This window comes from Capricornis sumatraensis, chromosome 8 (genome assembly GCF_032405125.1).
Source record: "Capricornis sumatraensis isolate serow.1 chromosome 8, serow.2, whole genome shotgun sequence".
Classification (NCBI taxonomy): domain Eukaryota; kingdom Metazoa; phylum Chordata; class Mammalia; order Artiodactyla; family Bovidae; genus Capricornis; species Capricornis sumatraensis.
The window spans coordinates 55,682,401-55,706,997 of record NC_091076.1 but is presented as its reverse complement, the minus strand read 5'-3'; the positions used below and the strand labels follow the sequence as shown (position 1 = coordinate 55,706,997).

The window sequence follows — 24,597 nt, the reverse complement described above, 5'->3', positions numbered from 1 at the left end:
CAGTCTATGTCTGACGCAGGATACAGCATGCTTGGGGCTGGTGCACGGTGATGACCCAGAGAGATGTTATGGGGAGGGAGGTGAGAGGGGGGTTCAAGTTTGGGAATGCATGTACACCCGTGGTGGATTCATGTCAATGTATGGCAAAACCAATACAATATTGTAAAGCAAAATAAAGTAAAAATAAAAATTAAAAAAAAAAAAAAAAGACCCGTGGGAAAGGGAGCCTAAGGCGAGGCACCCTTAGATATTCAAGCAAGCGCCAGTGGCCCAACATAGATGGTGCAAATTCCTTGTCTGGAATTTTATTGGTCTTCCGTGTAATCCAAGTTATTCAGCCCTCTTCCTCGACTTGATTTTCCTACTACACTGTTGTTTCTTAATCTAATCTTATATCAATCAATAAATAAGTCTTTCCTCGCCAATGCCGTCCACGCGTCGAATTCCCTGGATCCACTGGGGCTGGACCCCGGCATGCAATATTTAATGCAAATATTCTTTTTTCCACAATAATCAACTTAAGTGTTAAGAATACAGACGAGGCCTCATTCATACCCACAGCCCAATCATTCCTCTTTTCAGCCCTAATGTTATAGCATTAAAAACTTTTACCAGAGTGTACACAGAGTTCTAAAGCAAAACTCTCCTAGGAAATAACAAGGAAACAAAAACTATCATCAGCTCACATATATTTTTTTCCATAAAATTTATTTTTATGGAAAATTTTTCCATGTAAAATTTTTTTCTTATAAATTTACCACTTATTTTTTCTTATAAATTCCTTACCATAGAGAATTTTTAAAATGTAGAAAAATATAACAAATAAAATAAATACTATTGATAATTTCATCTAATATTTTTTTCAAGCTCTTCTATAGTATTTATATATAAAATACAGTTGATATCATACTGTAAACAGACACTTGTTTTCTTTTATTTCCACAGTGTTATAGTGTGCTATTTTCCCTGGGCCTTTAAATATTATTAAGTATTTACCATCATGTTAGATATATATTACTCAGATATTCTCCTGGTTTGAGGCCTATCAGTTTAGTTCAGTTCAGTCGCTCAGTTGTGTCTGACTCTTTGCGACCTCATGAATTGCAGCACGCCAGGCCTCCCTGTCCATCACCAACTCCCTGAGTTCACTCAGACTCACGTCCATCGAGTCAGTGATGCCATCCAGCCATCTCATCCTCTGTCATCCCCTTCTCCTCCTGCCCCCAATCCCTCCCAGAACAGAGTTTTTTCCAATGAGTCAACTCTTTGCATGAGGTGGCCAAAGTACTGGAGTTTCAGCTTTAGCATCATTCCTTCCAAAGAACACCCAGGGCAGATATCCTTTAGAATGGACTGGTTGGATCTCCTCGCAGTCCAAGGGACTCTCAAGAGTCTTCTCCAACACCACAGTTCAAAAGCATCAATTCTTTGGTGCTTAGCTTTCTTCACAGCCCAACGCTCACATCCATACATGACCACTGGAAAAACCATAGCCTTGACTAGATGGACCTTTGTTGGCAAAGTAATGTCTCTGCTTTTGAATATGCTATCTAGGTTGGTCATAACTTTCCTTCCAAGCAGTAAGCGTCTTTTAATTTCATGGCTGCAATCACCATCTGTGGTGATTTGGGCACCCCAAAATAAAGTCTGACACTGTTTTCACTGTTTCCCCATCTATTTCCCATGAAGCAATAGGACCAGATGCCATGATCTTAGTTTTCTGAATGTTGAGCTTTAAGCCAACTTTTTCACTCTCCTCTTTCACTTTCATCAAGAGGCTCTTTAGTTCCTCTTCACTTTCTGCCATAAGGTTGGTGTCATCTGCATATCTATTATTGTACAATTTCATTTATTTATTTATTAGCCACTCTGGGTCTTTGTTGCTGAGCAGGCTTTCTTTACCTGCAGAGGGCGGGGGCTACTCTTCATTGTGATGTGAGGGCTTCTTCTTGAGGTGGCTTCTCTTGTGATGGAGCACGGGCTCTAGTGTGTGTGGGCTTCAGTAGTTGAGGCCCATGGGCTTCGCTGCACTGCAGCATGTGGAATCCTCCCAGACCAGGAGTCAAACCCATGTATCCTGCATTGGCAGGCAGATTCTTAACCACTGGACCACAAGGGAAGTCCAAGGCCTATAGAGGACTTTTTTATTTTAAATAGTGCTTCAGAAATCCTTTTCAATATATTTTCTTAAAAGCTAAAGTTGTAGTCACTTGTGAGGATAAACTTCCCAGGTGGCTCTAGTGGTAAAGAACCCACTTGCCAAGGCAGGAAACATAAGAGACACGGGTTCACATCATATGACCCAGCAATCCCACTAGACATATAGCCTGAGGAAACCAACATTGAAAAAGACACATGTATCTCAATGTTCACTCCAGGACTATATACAATAGCTAGAACATGGAAGCAACCTAGATGTCCATTGATAGGTGAATGGATAAAGAAGCTGTGGTACCCATATACAGTGGAGTATTACTCAGTCATATAAAGGAACACATTGGAGTCAGTTCTAATGATGTGGATGAACCTAGAGCCTATTATACAGAGTGAAGTGAGTCAGAAAGAGAAAAACAAATATATACTAACAAATATACATGGAATCTAGAAAGATGGTACTGATGAAATTATTTGCTGGGCAGCAATGGAGACACAGTTATGGACATGGGGGCAGGGGGTGGGAGGAGAAGCAAGGAGAAGGTGGACTATATGGAGGGAGTAACATGGAAACTTACATTACCATGTGGAAAACAGACAGCCAATAGGTTTTGCTGTATGACTCAGGAAACTCAAACCAGCGCGTTGTAACAACCTAGAGAGGTAGGATGGGGAAGGAGGTGGGAGGGAGGCTCAAGAGGAGGGGGCATATGTATTCCTATGGCTGATTCATGTTAATGTTTGGCAGAAACCCATATAATTCTGTACAACAATTATCTTTCAATTAAATAAATTAATAAATTTTATAAAGAGAGAAGCCCAGGTTCGATTCCTGGGTTGGGAAGATGCCCTGGAGGAGGACATGGCAACCCACTCCAGCACTGTTGCCTGGAGAATCCCATGGACAGTGGAGCCTAGCAAGCTATGGTCCATAGAGTTACAAAGAGTCAGACACAACTAACGTGACTTAGCATGCACGCATGTGAGAATAAATTCACAGTACTAGAACTATAGGTCAAAAAGTTTAAATATTTTTAAGGTTTTTGATAGGTGTTCCAAGACTGCTTTCCAGAAAGTTTATAGTGATTTATCAATGCCCGCAAAATATCTTAGGCTATGGATGCAACCAACATAGAGTATTATTGTGTTTTTAAAATGTTTTGTTTTTTTAAATCATATGTTAGGTAACTCATCAATAATTCTAGGGAAACCTCATATCACAGAAGGGGGAAGCTTGTTTCTAATTTCTTTGAAATTGGCAGGAAAAGGCACTGGTATGGGTTATTGAAGGAATTTGCATTGTTTACAGACTTAAGGATTGACTTCACAACAGATAGATAATACAGTTAATCTGTCCTAGTTTAGGCATTCAATTCCTGTCAATGGAGGGACATGAATTGCTTGCTCTCTTCCAAGTATTTTCTGTTAGGATTTTTAGGAATAGCCTTTAAAGTACCTTTGATTGAATTAAATGCTATTTTAGAAAGGCCATTCTGTTTTGATTTGTTAAGACATTTCATCTTTAACTCAATTTTAAGGTTACTGAGTCAGGAAAAAGGAAATTTGACCCTCTGTCCCATATTCCTTCAGCTCTAAGACACACATCTTTCAAATTTAAATGTGTTTGAACTCGGGACATGTAACAGACACGGTCAGCGCTCTCAGATCCCACCACCCTCGTGAACATGAGCTCTGTGTGCTCTTACTCCCAACATTTGGCCCCGCTTCTCTTTGCTATAGGGCTGTGGAGCCCACCTTGTCTACACAGAGGTTGAAGGACCTAGAAATTCACATCTTCCTGCCAGGCTTCCTATGCTTAACCAATGACAGTGGGGTGGGGGGAGCCTCAGCTTGGACAACGGACATGGGTAGAACTTACACTGTCTCCAGAGCTCCCTTGTGGGACTGACCCAAAATGCCATCCCCTCTGCATGCCCTCTGATGGATGGGCTTTGCTTGACATCATACCCCTATGTGGGCTTTTCCCTCCTCCCTTTGCGTTAGTCCTCATTTTCTATTTCCTATCTTTTCCCTCCTAATTCAAAAATTTTCTCACCTCAGGGAACTGAACACACTACAAGGTGTGTCTTACAACCCATGATATCTTGCACGTGCTGTTGGCCAGGAAAGCAGGTGGACTCACCCCTGTGCCACCAGTGCTGCCAAAGGCAACCAACACAATTGCCTTTGCCCATGCATGCATGATTTTGGCCGTTTTTCTTGAGATGTGAATGGACTGTTACTCCTTTACTTTTCAGGAGATAAAGTATTTAAGGACTGTTTGAGGAAGGAATATAAATCCTGATTAGTCTAAAAGCTCTTCTATTAAACCCTTTTGAAAAGATCAAAAAAGTACCAGCATCAAACTTCAGAACAGATGTTAAAGCCCAGGAAGAAACCCCTAGGGATGGTAGTAGAACATTCCTTTAAGAAAAGCTTCACTTTGATGGCAGATAGGATGTTATTATGAAAAATGTGGATGAAAACTGTGGATTTAAAAGAGAGATTCAGAAGAGTCCCACTCTGAATATATAGAAGTTTTAGGAAAATCAAAATTTACTTGTATTTAATTTTCCTTTATACATACACATGATAAACACTATGTTAAAATAGCTCTTAGATATAATTAAAAAGCGTAAGACAAAATTCAAACTACCATGTCATAGTTTAGATTCTTTTTATCATTTTTGGTTTTACATAAAATAGTGGTGTGTCTTATAATTGATGGCTTTAAAAAAAATCTTGTTTCTTTGGCTTTATAGTCATTTATTTATTGTTGGTTGTGCTGGGTCTTCGTTGCTGCATGTGGGCTGCTTGTTGTGGTGGTTTCTCTTGTTGTGAATCTCAGGCTGCACATGTGCAGGCTCAGCAGCTGTGGCAGACTGGCTTGGTTGCCTTATGGTTCGTGGAATCCTCCCACACCAGGGATTGAACCCATGTCCCCTGCATTGGCAGGCAGATTCTTAATCACTGGACCACCAGGGAAGAGTGATGAGTCTTAAATTTGGTGAAATACTTGGTTGGCCAAAAAGTTTGTTTGGGTTTTCCATAACATTTTATAGAAAAACTTGAACGAATTTTTTGGCCAACCCAATAGTAATGATGTCCATGGGGTTGAAAAGAGTTGGACATGACTGAGTGACTGAACTGAACTGAACTAAATACTAATCAAGTATATGCTACTCAGAGACAGAAAGAATATAATCAATGAACAGTCTTAGCAACGTTTGAAAACCCAAGATAACTTCATAGACTTTTCACCTTATATGAGTCATATTAAGGGTTATATTTGTGAGTGATGGGCCACTATTTCATCATATTCTTAAAATTCTGTAGACTTTAGTCTATTAAATATTTATTCTTCTAAAGTGTGTATATGTGTGTACATATACACAAATAAATGTATGTTTATACATTTATACATTGTATATATATATACTTGTATATATATAAAATGTATATACATATGTTTATACATTACTCAGAGAAGTAATCAATGCATTTAATTTTGTGCCAGCTTTTTATTTTTTAATGGTGATCACAGAACTATACTGGCTTCCCTAATGTCTCAGTGGGTAAAGAATCTGCCTGCAATGCAGGAGACAAAGGAGACCTGAATTCAATCCCTGGGTTGGGAAGATCCCCTGGAGAAGGGAATGGCAACCCACTCCAGAATTCTGGCCTGGAAAATCCCATGGAAAGAAGAACCTTATGGTCTACAGGATGTAGAATCATAGAGTCAGACACGACTGAGCAACTAATACACACAGAGACCTATATATAACCCATGTGATCACTACACAAAAATGAAAAGCTGGTATTAGATTAAAGGTGTGGATTACTGCCCTCAATGATAAAGTTCAGTTCAGTTGCTCAGTCGTGTCTGACTCTTTGTGACCCCGTGAATTGCAGCATGCCAGGCCCCCGTGTCCATCACCACCTCCTGGAGTTCACTCAGACTCACGTCCATCGAGTCAGTGATGCCATCCAGCCATCTCATCCTCTGTTGTCTCCTTCTCCTCCTGCCCTCAATCCCTCCCAGCACAGAGTTTTTTCCCAATGAGTCAACTCTTTGCATGAGGTGGCCAAAATACTGGAGTTTCAGCTTTAGCATCATTCCTTCCAAAGAATACCCAGGGCAGATCTCCTTCAGAATGGACTGGTTGGATCTCCCTGCAGTCCAAGGGACTCTCAAGAGTCTTCTCCAACACCACAGTTCAAAAGCATCAATTCTTCGGTGCTCAGCTTTCTTCACAGTCCAACTCTCACATCCATACATGACCACAGGAAAAACCACAGCCTTGATTAGACAGATGTTTGTTGGCAAAGTAATGTCTCTGCTTTTGAATATGCTATCTAGGTTGGTCATAACTTTTCTTCCAAGGAGTAAGTGTCTTTTAATTTCATGGCTGCAATCACCATCTGCAGTGATTTGGGAGCCCAAAAAATAAAGTCTGACACTGTTTCCACTGTTTCCCCATCTATTTCCCATGAAGTGATGGGACCAGATGCCATGATCTTCATTTTCTGAATGTTGAGCTTTAAGTCAACTTTTTCACTCTCCTCTTTCACTTTCATCAAGAGGCTTTTTAGCTCCTCTTCACTTTCTGCCGTAAAGGTGGTGTCATCTGCATATCTGAGGTTATTGATATTTCTCCCGGCAATCTTGATTCCAGCTTGTGCTTCTTCCAGCCCAGCGTTTCTCATGATGTACTCTGCATAGAAGTTAAATAAGCAGGGTGACAATATACAGCCTTGATGTACTCCTCTTCCTATTTGGAACCAGTCTGTTGTTCCATGTCCAGTTCTAACTGTTGCTTCCTGACCTGCATATAGGTTTCTCAAGAGGCAGGTCAGGTGGTCTGGTATTCCCATCTCTCTCAGAATTTTCCACAGTTTATTGTGATCCACACAGTCAAAGGCTTTGGCATAGTCAATAAAGCAGAAATAGATGTTTCTCTGGAACTCTCTTGCTTTTTCGATGATCCAGCGGATGTTGGCAATTTGATCTCTGGTTCCTCTGCCTTTTGTCAATAAAGCTTGCACATCTGGAAGTTCACAGTTCATGTACTGCTGAAGCCTGGCTTGGAGAATTTTGAGCATTACTTTACTAGCGTGTGAGATGAGTGCAATTGTGTGGTAGTTTGAGCATTCTTTAGCATTGCCTTTCTCTGGGATTGGAATGAAAACTGACCTTTTCCAGTCCTGTGGCCACTGGTGAGTTTTCCAAATTTGCTGGCATATTGAGTGCAGCACTTTCACAGCATCATCTTTCAGGATTTGAAATAGCTCCACTGGAATTCCATCACCTCCACTAGCTTTGTTCGTAGTGATGCTTTCTAAGGCCCACTTGACTTCACATTCCAGGATGTCTGGCTCTAGGTGAGTGATCACACCATCGTGATTATCTGGGTTGTGAATCTCTGTTTTTACAGTTCTCCTGTGTATTCTTGCCACCTCTTAATATCTTTTGCTTCTGTTAGGTCCATACCATTTCTGTCCTTTATCGAGCCCATCTTTGCATGAAATGTTTTCTTGGTATCTCTAATTTCCTTGAAGAGATCTCTAGTCTTTCCCATTCTGCTGTTTTCGTCTATTTCTTCGCACCGATAGCTGAGGAAGGCTTTCTTACCTCTTCTTCCTATTCTTTGGAACTCTGCATTCAGAGGCTTATATCTTTCCTTTACTCATATGCTTTTCACTTCTCTTCTGTTCACAGTTATTTGTAAGGTCTCCCCAGACAGCCATTTTGCTAAATGATAAAACTACTCAGCATATAGAAATATTAATAGGATCTGCCCATAAACATCTTTTCATTTTCCATTTCAGAGAAATGCCTCACTTGAACTGTCTATATGCCAAGGTACCTTTATATCCACCCAATTTGTTTTGTCTTCCTGTTTTCTCACCCCGTAGTTTGCTGATGAATGATGAATTTCTTTATTGTGAAACAGCACACACAAGCAATTCCAATAGGCTTAGTTATATATGGGATAATTTCTGCACCTTCAGAGTACCGTGGTAATATATAACTCCTTTGTGCCAAATCAATTCTTCAGCAACATGATTAATTAACTGGTAAGAACAGAAGTTTAACACTGTTGCATTGAAAAGCACAGTTATTTTGCTTATGGGCTTTACCTACCCTTCCATACCAAAGTCATCCTGTTGTGTTTTTTCAAAATCTTGGAAAAAAGTCAAGGTTTTTTGCAGGACTTTGCAGGACTTTTGTATGTATGCAAAAATCAACAAAGTGTGTGTATATGCTTAACAATACTTCTGTAATTACAGTTAGTTTTATGGTCAAACGCTGCCTTCTTCAGCAAAATCCATCACATCATTTCAAGTTTAGTAGAACTAGTTGGTGTCGATGTGCTAAACTCCCATCTCATTTTCTTTTTCATTCACTTTGTTTTTCCCTGCCAGACACAGGAACCAGTGAAAGAGCTTTTGAAAGCAGTAATTCACTTTACAATGTATTCTGTAAACACTCACTGAACATCACTGTGCCATGTCCAATGAGAGGGATGAAGAATAACAATGGACCCTTAAAGGACTCAGAATCTGTAGGAGAGACACATGCTTCCCTTTCGTGCCAAAAATAATTGCAAACACAGTGTGATAGAGGATTTAGTAAGAGGTTTGCAGTGATGGGGGGTGATATAGGATTTTACAGCACATCTCCACTCAGCTAACCCTCTCAGCCTCCGGGTTCTAGGTAAAAACACCCTCCTGCCACAAGGACAAGTAAGAAACAACAGGCTGAGCCACCTTTCTGTCTTCCCAACCCCCCCAGCTCTCCCTAAAGTGTTCTCCTCTCTGGGATGCTGGGTGGGACAGCTGCGGTGAGAGACTAGTTAGCTTTAACGAGAGCTTGTTACCACGTTCAGAGGAAACACAAAAGAGCACATAGGGTCAGCCTTGAAGTCTCAGAAACCCAGCTCGCTAGGCAGAAATAAACTAGTGAATGACTGTAGTGTTCCAATGGCTACCTGGACAAGCAGGTCAGCAACTCCTCTGGTGGTGGAAGTTCTTTCTTCAATGCCCTCGAGTGGCGAGAGGGGCTGGACAGGTGTGAACAAATGCAGAGGTGGTGCCTGCTAGTGGTGGGAGAGGGACGGAGCACGTCAGCATCTTCAGAGAAGAGCTGGGCCGAGTGGTGTCTAAAGAAGGAGGAATCTGCTGAGCAAACGAGGCGGGAGTTCCCTATACAGTCTGTCTGAATGACTGTGGGGCCTGAGAAATGAGGCTGGAGAAAAAGAGAAAGGGCAGATAATGGAAGGTGCTGAGGACTGAAGACCAGCAAGGGAGCAACAGAGTCAAATGTGTGTTTCAGGAAAAGAATTCTGACCGAAATGTGGTGGGGAGGTTGATGCAGACAGGTGTGGTAGAGAGGAAGAAAGACATATTGTCTCTGTGGCCATTATCCAGGTAATAAAGAGGAAAGCCAAACTAATTGGCAGTGTTGGCATGGATCAAAGAAAGGAGAACATATTAACAAACGTTAATATGTACAGTACACGTCTTTTTCTTTACCTGAAAGTCACCAAGCAAGTCAGCTCTTACCTGAGAGTGAGGAGGCAGACAGGCCAGCTCAGTTGAGTTACTCAGTTGTTGTTCAGTTGCTCAGTCGTGTTTGACTCTTTGCAACACTATGGACTGCAGCTCACCAGGCTTCCCTGTCCTTCACCATCTCTGGAACTTGCTCAAATTCATGCTCATTGAGTTGGTGATGCCATCTAACCATCTCATCCTCTGTCATCCCCTTCTCCTTCCTTCAATCTTTCCCAGCATCAGGGTCTTTCCCAATGAATATTCAGGATTAATTTCCTTTAGGATGGACTGGTTTGATCTCCTTGCAGTCCAAGGGACTCTCAAGAGTCTTCTCCAACATCACAGTTCAAAAGCACTAATTCTTTGGTGCTCAGCTTTCTTTATACTCCAACTCTCACATCCATACATGCCTACAGGAAAAACCATAGCTTTGACTAGATGGACCTTTGTCGGCAAAGTAATGTCTCTGCTTTTTACTGTGCTGTCTAGGTTGGTCATAGCTTTTCTTCCAAGGAACAAGAGCCTTTTAATTTCATGGCTACAGTCATCATCTGCAGTGATTTTGGAGTGCCAAAAAATAAAGTCTGTCACTGTTTCCATTGTTTCTCCAACTATTTGCCATGAAGCGATGGGACTGGATGCCATGATCTTTGTTTTTTGAATGCTGAGTTTTAAGCCAGTTTTTTTACTCTCCTCTTTCACTTTCATCTAGAGGCTCTTTAGTGCCATAAGGATAGTGTCATCTGAGGTTACTGATATTTCTCCCAGCAATTTTGATACCAGTTAGTGCTTCATCCAGCCTGGCATTTTGCATGATGTATTCTGCAGATAAGTTAAATAAGCAGGATGACAATATACAGCCTTGAAGTACTCCTTTCCCAATTTGGAACCAGTCTGATGTTCCATGTCCAGTTCTAACTGTTGACCTGCATACAGGTTTTTCAGGAGGCAGGAGAGATGGCCTCATATTCCCATCTCTTGAAGAATTTTCCACAGTTTGTTGTGATCCACACAGTCAAAGGTTTTAGCATAGTCAATGAAGCAGATGTTTTTCTGGAACTCTCTTTCTTTTTCTATGATCCGGCAGATTTTGGCAATGTGATCTCTGGTTCCTCTGTCTTTTCTAAATCCAGCTTGAACATCTGAAAGTTCTTGGTTCAGGTACTGCTGAAGCCTTGCTAGGAATATGTTGAGCATTACTTTGCTAGCCTGAGATGAGTGAAATTTGTGGTAGTTTGAATATTCTTTGGCATTGCCTTTCTTTGGGATTGGAATGAAAAACTGATCTTTTCCAGTCCTATTGCCACGGGCGAGTTTTCCAGATTTGCTACATATTGTGTGCAGCTGATGTTGAAGCTGAAGCTCCAATACTTTGGCCACCTGATGCAAAGAGCTGACTCAGTGGAAAAGACCCTGACGCTGGGAAAGATTGAGGGTGGGAGGAGAAGGGGATGACAGAGGATGAGATGGTTGGATGGCATCACTGACTCAATGGACATGAGTTCGAGTAAGCTCCAGAGTTTGTGATGGACAGGGAGGCCTGGCGTGCTGCAGTCCATGGGGTGCAGAGTTGGACATGACTGAGTGACTGAACTGAACTGAGTGCAGCACTTTAACAGCATCATCTTTTAAGATTTGAAAGAGCTCAGCTGGAATTCCATCACCTACATTAGCTTTGTTTGTAGTGATGCTTCCTAAGGCCCACTTGACTTCTTCGCACTCCAGGAGTCTGGCTCTCTGTGAGTGATCACACCATCGTGGTTATCTAGAGGTTTTCCTCTGGAGGAAGGGAACATTACGAGCAGGGTATAAGTGATCTCAACTGATACTATTCTCAGCCCACCTTGTAGTTCCCTCCATTCTTCAGTCATTACTAAACTCTGAGAGACTTACTAAGTGCCAGGGCACTCTGGGTTTGGATGGTGTGATGTCATTGTCCAAATTGGGTTTCACTGAGAGGCTTCAAAGGAAAAAAATCCTCATTAAATGGATGAAATGGAAAAAAAAAAATCTTTTAGGTCTGGTGGGGGTGTGGGAGGGTCTTCCCATTTCTGTGATCCTTTGGGGTTCATGGAAATCCATTTGGTCTTTCAGTTTGAATCACACTGGGCTGGAGGAAGCTCACTGATGTTGTCCAAGGCTCTATCTGCCTGTACACAGCTTGCAATTACTTCCATCCTGGGGCACAATGAGGAATGGGTTTCCTCTGCTCAACACTAACATATATCACCAGGTTTTACTGCTCCCGGGAAAGTGGTCCAGGAGGTGGGACCCAGCCCATTTCTCTGAGCCCCTCCAACAGTTTTGTTATTTGTCCTCTCCCACAGCCAGGGGAATTATAACTAGAGTGGGAGTAGGAAAACCTTACTCTTTTGCATCACACATGCTTTCAAATCTTTGTTCTAAATCATGAATCCTTTCTAGTTCCCTAAGGAGTCAGACTTTTGAAACTCAAAAGAGCAAGTGTTCCTCTGCTTTCTGATGTCACATACCTTTCTCGAGGCAATGACATTAAATGGCCTAGAAATTCAGCTATGGAATAAATAAGGGGAATAAAGAAAATAAATGGAAAAAGCTTTGGTTAATTTCAGTTGAATGTTCTTTGCATGAAATATAAATCACATAAGAGTTAAGACTAGATCTGGTTTGAATTGAATTCTAGGCCTTTGCAGTGTTTGGCATCTGTAGCAGTAAGTAATTGTATAAGTGAGTAAATGAATACAAGGGCATGAGAGTTAAAGTGGGAAATAAGTCTTACTTATGGACAGCTCATTACACATTCAATTTGGCAAGGATGCATTGAACACCTACTGTGTTCAGGCACTGTGTTAGCTCCTCCTCCATGGTGCTAGACCTTTCCTACAATGGTGAATGAGGCAGATAAATCCCTGCCATCATGGAACACACTCTCATTCTTATTCTCTTTATTAAGAAAGATAATAAACAAATATATCATTACAAATTGATAAATAATGTAAAAGAAATAAACAGGGTAAAATGACAGAAAATATTTTGGTGATGGGGGAACAGGAATGAGGAGGGGGTCAGAACTATTAATCTGATTGCACTGTTCCTCAGACCACCCCTGTACCCTGACAGTGAAATTCAAACAAAATTAACAAAAGAAGTATTAGTTAAATGTAATAAGTCATATGAAGAAAGCAAACACAGAATTGCATTTAATATTCACATAACCATCATGCAGGTCCAGTGATATTATATGTGGTTAGCTGTGGTTAAAACATCTTGGGATTTTATTTCTAAAGTTAATTTTCATGGGTGTATTCTACTTAAAGTTCTTTTCATCCTCTCAAAATTTACATGCTATGTAAGTTGTTTTCATTAGGTTAGCTCCTCTTGTTCTGTATATTGTAAAAATTCAAGTGTGTTGACTTTTGAAAGAGTTGTATTTTATTTAGCAAAGAAAATAAAATGTCCATTTACCCCAGAAAAAGGATAATATTTTCTAATTTTGCAAACGCTTTATGAAAGTACTATTTGACTCCTTATTTTTATAGCTGCTTAGCATTTATTATTGGAGAGGCCCTTCATACAGTATGATCCTTTCATTTCTAGTCAAGGGGTGTTAATATTATTTTGGAATTATTCAAATTTGAGAGTGATAAAGGGCCTCTCTTCAGGGGTTCTTACTAACCAGATCCCTAACTTCTTACTCCTTTAAGGAAAAATAAAATGTTTCTGAGAAAAAAGGAAGGAAAGGGAAAAGGTTTCAGACTATGAGCTTCTTGATTTGGGAATCAGAACTATCCAGTGTGGGGTCTTCAAGCCCTTGTGTCTTGTCTGGCGTCTCGCAGGTGCTCAGGAAGTAGCTATTGAGTTGAATGGTTTCCGGACCATCAGAGGATGACTATTCCCTCACAGACAGGGAAACCAGGGCTCAAAGTGCGTTTGTATTGTGCTTTGTACTTTACCAAGGCCTCTCACCCAAGTTAGCTCATTTAAAAGTTGGTTCTCACCATCATTATACATAAAGTAGGAAAGACCAATACTTGCAAGTAAAAAGATGACAGTAATGATGTGCTTGACATACAGTGAATTGGTCACTGCTAGACTCCCCCCCACATTAAGTGAGTCAGTCAGCCTCTGCTGCCAAGGGACAGCCAAAACCCAGTGATGGAGAAATTCAGGTCCTTATACAATGATGGAAAGAAGATTACTTTTCTAAGGACAAAAACAATCAGAAATGTTATTGGCAATCTTTGGACTAAAAAAAAGTGTCCTATAACACATAGAAGAAAAGCTCTCACACATTAGTGCTGGCAGTCCTTTTTTTACACAGGAAAACTTGTGTATATCAAAATTAAAGTGAACATGACTTTGATGTAGTGATTTACTTTTAAAAATTAATTAGTTTTAATTTTTGGCTGTGCTGGGTCTTTGTTGCTGTACATGGTCTCCCTAGTTGCAGCAAGGGGGACAACACTTCGTTGTGGTGTGGGGCTTCTCACTGCGGTGGTTTCTCTTGCTGGGGAGCATGGGCTCAATAAAGGCGGTGTGCGGGCTTAGTGGCCCTGAGGCATGCGGAATCTTCTCGGACCTGGGATTGAACTCGTGTCCCCTGCACTGACAGATTGCTAACTACTGGGCCACCAGGAAAGCCTGCGATTTACTTTTAAGGGTGTATTCTCACTATAGACATACTGGCACAAGAGTGCACAGATATGTGAGGAAAAGGATTTAATGAATATGAGAATGTTCACTGGGGCATTGTTAGTAACAAAAGACTTTTAAAAATACTTTTATGTACTGTATGCCAATTAGATTTCAAAAAAACTGGAGAAAAAAACAATCATGGAGGACATAACACATGCATAAATTCTAAGGACAAGGAGAATAAAAAACAGCCCCCCCCCCAGAACTCACAAACTATCAAAAGAGAACAATAAATAAATCCTGTACAACACAATAAACACTAGCATAAAATCAAACACAAGGACAATAAGGATCATAAAGGAAAATCGACTATACTTCAATAAAATTAAAAAATTTTAAGAAATGGAGCATAAAGGAAATTTTTAACCTGGCTCAGAGGGAAGTGGGGGGGTGGTTCATGGACAGAGTAGATTGTATTTTATAGTACATATGACCTTTTAATAAATTCTGATGTCTATGTCTTGAAATGATAAAATTAAGAGCAATTATATTATCTAGATCAGTACAGTATCAGAATACAACTTAAATTAACCTAAGAGTTCATCAATAGATTGTTGGCTACAGAAATTAGGAGTTATCTGGGTAGTGATATTTTATAGAGCCATTTGAAATATAACATTAATCTGTGTATGTATCACCGTGAAAATAACTACAATATATTAATTCAAAGATACTTAACAGTATAACTTCCTTTTAGTAAAAATACCCATTGAAGTATCAGTGATGGCTACCTCGAGAAAGTGAGATTTTTTTAACTTCATTCAATTCCCTACTTCTTGATTTTTTAAAAATGGAAATAGATTATTTTAAAAATCAAAATTAAAGAAAAGCTATTCAATTCTGACTACCTGGAAGCTTTCCACGTTTTAACCAGCAGTAAGTAGACCCCAGGAGTGGTTGGCCATTGCCCTACTGCCCCCCAGTGCCTAGTACCGTGCTTGGCATCGTGGTGGTGCTTGGTCAATAAGCCAGGTCACTCTTTAGTAAAGTGAGGTGGAAGCACGTAACAAAATTGGGCTTTTTTAATCCTAAAATCTGAGTCAGTCAGTCAAAGGAGAAGAATTTGAAAGATGGGCTATATAAATGTCAACTCACTCCAAATTAACTGGGGGGGCTCTACCTGTGTTGAATAAGGATTCTTAATGAGTCCCTGCCTTATGTTTCTTTGGGCGTCTCTTGGGGCATTTCTCTGTTGGTTTAGAGGTCACAGAGGCATATGGAGGAATGCTCAGGTCCAGGCAGAGAACCCTGAACCTCCTCAGCAATGGTCTCATAATAAGGAGTTCAGACTGATGGAACTCTTCCTGGAACATAGCTTCCATTTCCTCCTGGGGAATTCTGTCCTGATGGATCCTAACTACCAGAAAGCTCCTTATCGAACTGAGCTGGAATCTGTTTCTTTGTAACATTGACCCGTGGATCCCAGCTCTGCCCTCCAGTGTCACATACAATGGTTCTTAGTGGTGCAGTGGTTTACCAGAACAGGCCCTGGGAAATCTGCCTTGAGACCCAGCTTCCACTCTTGGGTGCTGTGTGGACCTTGAAGCAAAGACTAGCAATTCTCTCTAATTGTAAACTTCTTTACAAAATGGGGATGATCAGAGATAGTTTCTACCTCATGGGGCTGTTTTAAGAAGATAATGAAATAATATTTGCAAATTGCCATCACAAACATATGGCAATATGCTCAATAAGTAATATTAAATTTTATTTTTAGATATTATTTATTTTTTGGCTGTGTCCTGTGTGCCGTGTGGGATCTTAGTTCCCTGACCAGGGATCAAACCTGTGCCCTCTAAAGTGGGAGCTCAGAGTCTTAACCACTGGACTGCCAGGAAGTCCCTGATATTACAATTTTTATAGGCCTTTTCCATTAGATGTTCAATTAGGAGTCAGTGAGGAAAGTGCCACCAAATAGCAAAGTCAACATATGAGGCCTCCACCAGTGAAATGTGCCCTGAGAACCTTGATGCCAAGTGATTTGAGCGTCCCGTTTTCCTCACTAGAAACTAATTAGAAAAACACTCCCAAGAAGGGGAGGGACATTTCATACCATTAATTCGGCAACAACAAATACTCTGTACTTTCACGATTATAGATACTAACATATAAAAGTAACTTGGGGTGTTTGAGAACCTCACTCATCTCTAGGGGACGTAAGGCAAGAGCTCCCTCAGGGCCTTCTCTAAAAACATGTCTCCCTGCAGCTTCCCGATATTTAAAGAGCTGTCAGAGGAAACTCAGGTCTTCTGCAGCCATTCTGAAGCTTTTCTCAGGGCTAATGACTACCTATCACCCTGGATTTGACTTATGTTATCATTCAAGACAGAATTATAAACCCTACATTTATTCAGGGATGTGTGAGCACATGTACACATGTATTTATAGCATAGGTCTATATAACATACCATATTGAAGGATAGCAGACTCGGAGACTCAGGATCTAGGTCTAAGTTTGACTTACTGTGTGAACTCTCAAGAGCTCAGTTTACGCATCTACAAAATGGTTATAATCGATAATTCTGACAGTATATATCCTAAGGAGTTTTAGGTTTGCTGTTTTAATTGAGCTCCAAGCCTCCATCTTTTAAGTAAGACAGTATATTTAAAAAAAAGATCCATTACAAGTATTGAGATTCTACATAAGAACTCATTTGAAAAATGAGTCTTTTTCATCAAAAGATGTTTAATGATTCTTGCTGACTTTCCTCCTATTACCTAACAATATTAACAACACTGGGTAAGGATAAGTCCTTTTTTATTATTCAGTTGGTACTTAATGCCCAGAGCATTTAAAATGACTTCCTCCCAACTCCATTCCTTCCCCTACCCTCATTTCCCAGCTTCAGGTTTAAATCATTAAACGGAGAGAAAATCTTTAGCACTGCAAGTCAATGGCTCATTCCTTCCAGAAACTCTCCTTACAATAAAATGAAAATAAGATCAAAAGCATAATCAGTCTGGAGGCCGACAGATGTCTCTTTCGACACAGATTCTGGATGCCCCTCTATTCTCTGTTCATTGGCCCCTCTCAAACCCCTTCTCCGGCAAGCATAACCCAAGCTGGGCAAATCCCTGATGGGAGCCAGTCATTTGACTTTAGAAAAATGTGAGCTGTTGAAAAGAAGCCGTTTGTAACAGCATCACAAAGCCCTGCCTCTGCCAGTTGAGGGTGTGGGGGAACGGCTTATAAAGAAGTGTGGACCCATTAAACGTGGGAGCTAGGTTTAAATGCAGACATGCCCCCTGAGTCTCTGTGGCTCCTGGGCTGTGCAGTGGTGAAGCTCAGCTGTATCAACAGAGCCCCACGGCCCCGCGTGTCGGGTGACCTGCCTCTGCAGGGACAGCGGAATGTGGGGCAAAGGGGCCTGGGTGTGGAACTGGAAGACAATTGTGTGAGCCTCAGCTCCAGGAGAGGGGCTTTGTTTCTCCGAATGTTATTTTCCTAACTATAAAATACCCACTGGAGCTGCCTCACAAGCACATTGTATGCTTTACATAAGACAGGGTCTGAAAAGCATTTTGTAAATTAGAAAGCATCATCAAGATATAAGCTGTATCCAGTGGCTTGTGAGATAGTTGTCTAAATGTGATCCATAAGAACTCCCCAAAGCTTGCTTAAAGCTTCCTATGCTATGCATATAAAAGATTAGTGAATTATCAAATAAACGAAGTGTTTCACTATGTTCACATAATTTTTCAGTCTTAATTATAAAAACCACTGTCTGATATTCAATAAAGAACTAAATATAAAATTACAAAGATCTAATTACATATGAAAAATTATACATATTATAAAATCTAATTACATATGATTAAAAAATAGGGCTCGATTATTCTTAAAGAACTACTATAGTGGCAATCAATTTTGCAAATGTATACAGTTATATCCAAAAGTTTTACAAAAACAGCTTAAATCCAGAGTCTCCATTTCACAACTTCACTAACTAGTGTGTGTTTTACTCCTCGTTTCGATTTTGTATCTCAGAGTTATCTGCATAGATGGAGCCGCTGGAAGACCATGGAGCACAGCTTCCCACAGAAAATCATCAGTTCCTCTGGTCAGGAGGTTCTCTGGAACAATCCTCTTCATTCTCCTCTGAGCAGGACAAGTTCAGTGCGCTCATCACGGGGTGCATCCAGGACGTAGTCTGTGTTACGTGACTTGGGAAGAGGAACAAGAAGAGACACAATCACGACTGGAGAGACTACCCTTCTACCCACTACGCAAGCAGTGGTCCTGGGGACACTTCTTCCACCCTACTGCAGTCCCCTGAATTACAAAGCAGTTGGAACAGGATCCGGTAGTTTTTAAAAGTCTTTAGATACGTTTTCTAGGTTCAACAAAACCCATTTCTTTATTTTTGGTAAAACAAAAACAACAATAACAAAACAAGGCAGGAGAATGCATTACCTTCAACTACTCACTCTGCCTCACCCATCGGCAAGTCCTGTGACTGTCATGCTGTAACATTTCTGGAATCTTTTCCTTCTTCTTCTTTTCCAACACTACAGACTAGGGTCACTGAAACAGCTTGCTTCTCTGCCTCTGTTCTGGTTTTTTTAATTCATTCCCCACTCTAGACAAGAGATCTTTCTAAATGACAAACCATACACTGTTGCTCACCTGTTAAAAATTCAGTGCCAATTAATGCTTTCTGGATTAAATACACACTCCACAGTATGAAACACCTTGCTTTTTACCTGCCTCCACACTTTCTTCTCTGCTACAATACTCCTCCTTCCCATCTGGTTTATCCAGCTAACTCTAAATCTAAAGAATCAAATACCCCTCAAGATTCCTCCAATCTGTGCCAATGGCCTTATCGCTCACACAATATTACAAGTGACTATTCCTAGTCCTTCTCACTGCATGTGAGGGCAGGAACTGGGTTTCCCCACTTTGAATCTATGGGACCTAACATATTTTCATAACAAATAACTAGGCATTTCAGGGAAGAACACAAGCAGAGGTAAGCAAGAGTGTGCAAAGACACGGTGCATTTTCAGGGGGTGGTCAAACATCACTGCATGTGCCCCTACTGAGGGATGGTGTTTCTCAGAACTCGTATCCAATCCCAGCCTTCAGCTGGATGTCTCGCCTAAATCCTCTCTACCTGGAGAGATAGCTTTTGGAACAGGCTGACTTGCTCCTTCTCCTGAGATCCTCATTCGAGCCCTGGTTTACCCTGCTGCACCACCCATCCTGGATCCACTTCCTGTGTCCCATCCTACCCAGACTCAACCTCAGAGCAGCATCATGTCTTAGACCAAGTGCGCCCGAGGGCTGGCCCTTATGAAGATCAAATAAGACTGTGGATCTGAAAGAATCTCCTACTTCCTAAAATATCACAGAATAACATTTCCAAAGTGTCTAATAAGGCTTTTTAAATACACATTTTATGTATAGACCTTCTCCATCTTCAGCTGCAAAGAATATAATCAATCTGATTTCAGTATTGGCCATCTGGTGATGCCCATGTATAGAGTCATCTCTTACGTTGTTGGAAGAGGATGTTGGCTATGACCAGTGTAAAGCTCTGTATAGTCAGCAAAAGCTCTATACATTCAGTAAGCTCTATATAGTCTATAGAGAAGACTGTATACAGTCAGCAAAAATAAGAAGCTCTATACAGTCAGCAAAAACAAGACCTGGAGCTGACTGTAGCTCAGATCATGAACTTAGTATTGCAAAATTCAGACTTAAATTGAAGAAAGTAGGGAAAACGACTAGACCATTCAGGTGTGAGCAAATCAAATCCCTTATGATTATACAGTGGAAGTGACAAATAGATTCAAGGGACTTAAATCTGATAGACAGAGTGCCTGAAGAACTATAGACAGAGGTTCATAACACTGTACAGGCTGCGGTGATCAAAACTATCCCAAAGAAGAAATCCAAAGAGGCAAAATGGTTGTCTGAGGAGGCCTTACAAATAGCTGAGAAAAGAAGAGAAGCAAAAGACAAAGGAGAAAAGGGAAGATACATCCATCTGAAAGGAGAGTTCCAAAGAATAGCAAGGAGAGATAAGAAAGCCTTCCTCAGTGATCAGTGCAAGGAAATAGAGGAAAACAATAAAATGGGAAAGACTAGAGATCTCTTCAAGAAAATTACAGACACCAGGGGAATATTTCATGCAAAGATGGGCTCAATAAAGGACAGAAATGGTATGGACCTAACAGAAGCAGAAGATATTAAGAAGAGGTGGCAAGAATACACAGAAGAACTGTACAAAAAAGATCTTCATGACCCAGATAACCATGATGGTGTGATCACTCACCTAGAGCCAGACATCCTGGAGTGAGAAGTCAAGTGGGTCTTAGGAAGCATCACTATGAACAAAGCTAGTGGAGGTGATGGCATTCCAGTGGAGCTATTTCAAATCCTGAAAGATGATGCTGTGAAAGTGCTGCACTCAATATGCCAGCAGATTTGGAAAACTCAGCAGCGGCCACAAGACTGGAAAAGGTCAGTTTTCATTCCAGTCCCAAAGAAAGGCAATGCCAAAGAATGCTCAAACTACTGCACAATTGTACTCATCTCACATGCTAGCAAAGTAATGCTCAACATTCTCCAAGCCAGCCTTCAACAGTACAGAACCGAGAACTTCTAGCTGTTCAAGTTGGATTTAGAAAAGGCAGAGGAACCAGAGATCAAATTGCCAAAATCTGCTGGATCATAGAAAAAGCAAAAGAGTTCAGATAAACATCTACTTCTGCTTCACTGACTATACTAAACCCTTTGTGTAAATCACAACAAACTGTGGAAAATTCTTCAAGAGATGGACTACCAGAACACCTTACCTGCCTCCTGAGAAATCTGTATGCAGGTCAGGAAGCAACAGTTAGAACTGGACATGGAACAACAGACTGGTTCTAAATAGGAAAAGGAGTCCATCAAGGCTGTATATTGTCACCCTGTTTATTTAACTTCTATGCAGAGTACATCATGAGAAACGCTGGGCTGGAAGAAGCACAAGCTGGAATCAAGATTGCAGAGAGAAATATTAATAACCTCAGATACGCAAATGACACCACCCTTATGGCAGAAAGCAAACAGGCACTAAAGGGCCTCTTGATGAAAGTGAAAGAGGAGAGTGAGAAAGTTGGCTTAAAGCTCAACACTCAGAAAACTAAGATCATGGCATCCAGTCCTATCAGTTTGTGGCAAATAGATGGGGAAACAATGGAAACAGTGACAGACTTTACTTTCTTGGGCTCCAAAATCACTGCAGATGGTGACTGCAGCCATGAAATTAAAAGATGTTTGCTCCTTGGAAGAAAAGCTACGGCCAACCTAGACAGCATATTAAAAAGCAGAGACATTACTTTGCTGACAATTGTCTGTCTAGTCAAATCTATGGTTTTCCCAGTAGTCATGTATGGATGTGAGGGTTGGACCTGAAAGAAAGCTGAGCACTCAAGAATTAATGCTTTCAAACTGTGGTGCTGGAGAAGACTTGAGAGTCCCTTGGACTGCAAGGAGGTCAGAAGGGGATGACAGAGGATGAGATGGCTGGATGGCATCACCAAGTTGATGGACATGAGTTTCAGCAAGTTCTGGGAGTGGGTGATGGCCAGGGAGGCCTGGCGTGCTGTAGTCCACGGGGTCACAAAGAGTTAGGCACGACTGAGTGACTGAAGAGTTGTAATAATACTTAACCTACCGTGGCCTGTTAGCACACACGGGACAAGTGTGCCATTGAGCACAGTTTGGGCTTGACTGCAAACAGGCACTTACTATATTGGCTGTTGATGACAATAACTGAAATGATGGACTTAATACCAATGGTCAGGCTCACTGCCATTACTGGATTTGTTTTGTTTTCAATCCTTTACTCTAAATTCCATCCATATCCCCCAATACAAATTGTTCAATTCCTCTGTTTAGATATTGAAAATGCAGCTTTCTATGCAAGATCACTTATAGTTTCATGATAGACTAAAAGTACTTAAATTGTTTAAGAATAAGGTGGAAGTGGCAAGCAAGGCCAGATATTTTCATAGTTCTAAAACCTCAGAGTGTGGCTAAGTGACACAAAGAAATATTATTCTCTTGACAATAATCCATATTACTATGAACTCTTTAAAATGGTTTAGCACAGTTTCTTATTATGGAGGCTAAACCTACAAAGCATGTGATTTTGCACAGGTTAACTTCATTTCGAGGGTTTTTTAAAGCTGGAAAGCTGCCTAAATTGAAAGTGATTTTAAGGAATTACCAGTGAGTGTTAACACAGAGGGCTAGAATACTACTGCAAGGGGAAATGAGGACACACCATCCTGTGCAAAGTACCCGTTTAAAGCTGAAAGGAAAGTTTGATGGGATAGTTTTGCTAATTTTAATATCTTAGTGTATTTACTTTACTCTTTATCAGCACATTTGTAATAGGTTAGTCCAAAGATGAGACTTAATAAATTATTGTGAATCCTTCCTCCCCTACAATAATGCCTCCTAACTGGGGAGGCTGGAAAGGAAGAGAACCAGGCACAGTTACCCGAGGGGTGAGTGCAGGTGCAGGCTTTCTTAGATGACTTAAAAATACAGTATACTAACGCATATATATGGAATTTAGAAAGATGGTAACGATAACCCTGTATGCGAGACAGCAAAAGAGACATAGATGTATAGAACAGTCTTTGGACTCTGTGGGAGAGGGAGAGGGTGGGATGGTTTGGGAGAATGGCACTGAAACACGTATATTATCATATGTGAGACGAATCGCCAGTCCAGGTTCGATGTATGATACAGGGTGCTCAGGGCTGGTGCACTGGGATGACCCAGAGGGATGGTACGGGAAGAGAGGTGGGAGGGGGGTTCAGGATGGGTAACATGTGTACACCCGTGGTGGATTAATGTTGATGTATGGCAAAACCAATACAATATTGTAAAGTAATTAACCTCCAATTAAAATAAATAAATTTATATTAAAAAACAAATTCTCATGCTTGAAATATTATTGCTGCCCATATATGGACATTCCACTGAATTGATAACATAAAATAAGCAAAAGTAAAATGTTCAAGAAGATGTGGTTATAGACTCTGAACAATCAGTATTAGAAAGGTCCACCACCAGAAGGTCATCCTTGACAGTAAGCTGCATTAGGCACTTTATAGCAACAAATCAATATCTGATCTTTCTCCAAATACAAAATAATGCCATAAAACATTGATTCTCTTATGTTCACAATATACTTCTCTTCACAACTGGAAAACACATCCTTAGCACCAAACATGCAAACACAATAGAAAAATTAAAACTGAAGCCAAGAGGGTTAGTTTCTATGCTTCAAGTACATATTTCACACCTGGCTTTTTTGTAAAACCACCCAGAACCAATGCTTCTAAAATGCAAAAAGTGCCTGGCAAAAAGTAAGTATTCAATAAAGATCATGGCTGTTGTTGTTTGTTTGTTTTTTCTGCCTTTAAAAATTTTTTTTAATAATCAGGGCTTTCTGAATACTGTAAGAAAAACTTGGAATTCTTCCTGTGATGCTGGAATGGGACCATTTGTGTGTGTACCATTCAATTTTATGTCCTAGTGAGCATGGTGACTGAAGAGCTTTGACATAATCAGTATGATAAGATAATCCCAGATTTACAGGCTAGGCGAACATTCTATATTAGAAATATTTCCTCTCTGATTTGTGTGCTTGGTAATTGAGCTGAGAAGAGAGAGGATAAATCAGCCCTGTTGACTCTGTTTAATTAATAAAGACTCCATAGTTCACAAAGTGAGATGCTGCTATTTACTGTGAAAAATTTAGAGGTCTGGAAAATAAATGAGGCTGACTATGAAACACAAAAATCTTCCATTTGAACATAGAGTACCTCTGGCAACTCTTCCTGCATAGAGTGCCTCTGACCTGATTTGGGGAGCAATCAACAGCAGTTCAGATATATCTGAAAATCTAAAAAGCCTAATACTACTTGCCTCTGAATGACTGCCAAGTCTACTGTTGAAAACAAGAATATTTGAGCCAGGAAGATGACAGTGTTGTATGTTTCCTTTTGTAATATTAGTAATTTGAAAGACATATTTTAGAGCTTATTAAAAAAACCCCAAGAGAACATGCTTTATTTACTGGCAAAGAAATATAAGTGAATTATTTAACTCCCATTATAATTACCCTCCTTATGTTTCTTACCTCCTAGCATGCAAAATGCTTTCTTTCAAAATAAAAATTTAGGACAGCTTATTAAAAGTGGTTT

The 24,597-nt window shown here is 40.5% G+C and overlaps 1 protein-coding gene across 2 annotated transcripts in view; it reads right to left on the bottom strand.

Annotated features, from left to right (window-relative positions):
* Positions 1-18,431: 18,431 nt before the first annotated feature.
* Positions 18,432-24,597, bottom strand: part of STXBP4 (syntaxin binding protein 4) — a 198,002-nt gene continuing 191,836 nt past the window's right edge. For both annotated transcript variants that reach the window (XM_068978558.1, XM_068978559.1), the window contains one exon: positions 18,432-18,546. In XM_068978558.1, the coding sequence (XP_068834659.1) occupies positions 18,432-18,546 (115 nt within the window). The remainder of the gene's footprint in view (positions 18,547-24,597) is intronic.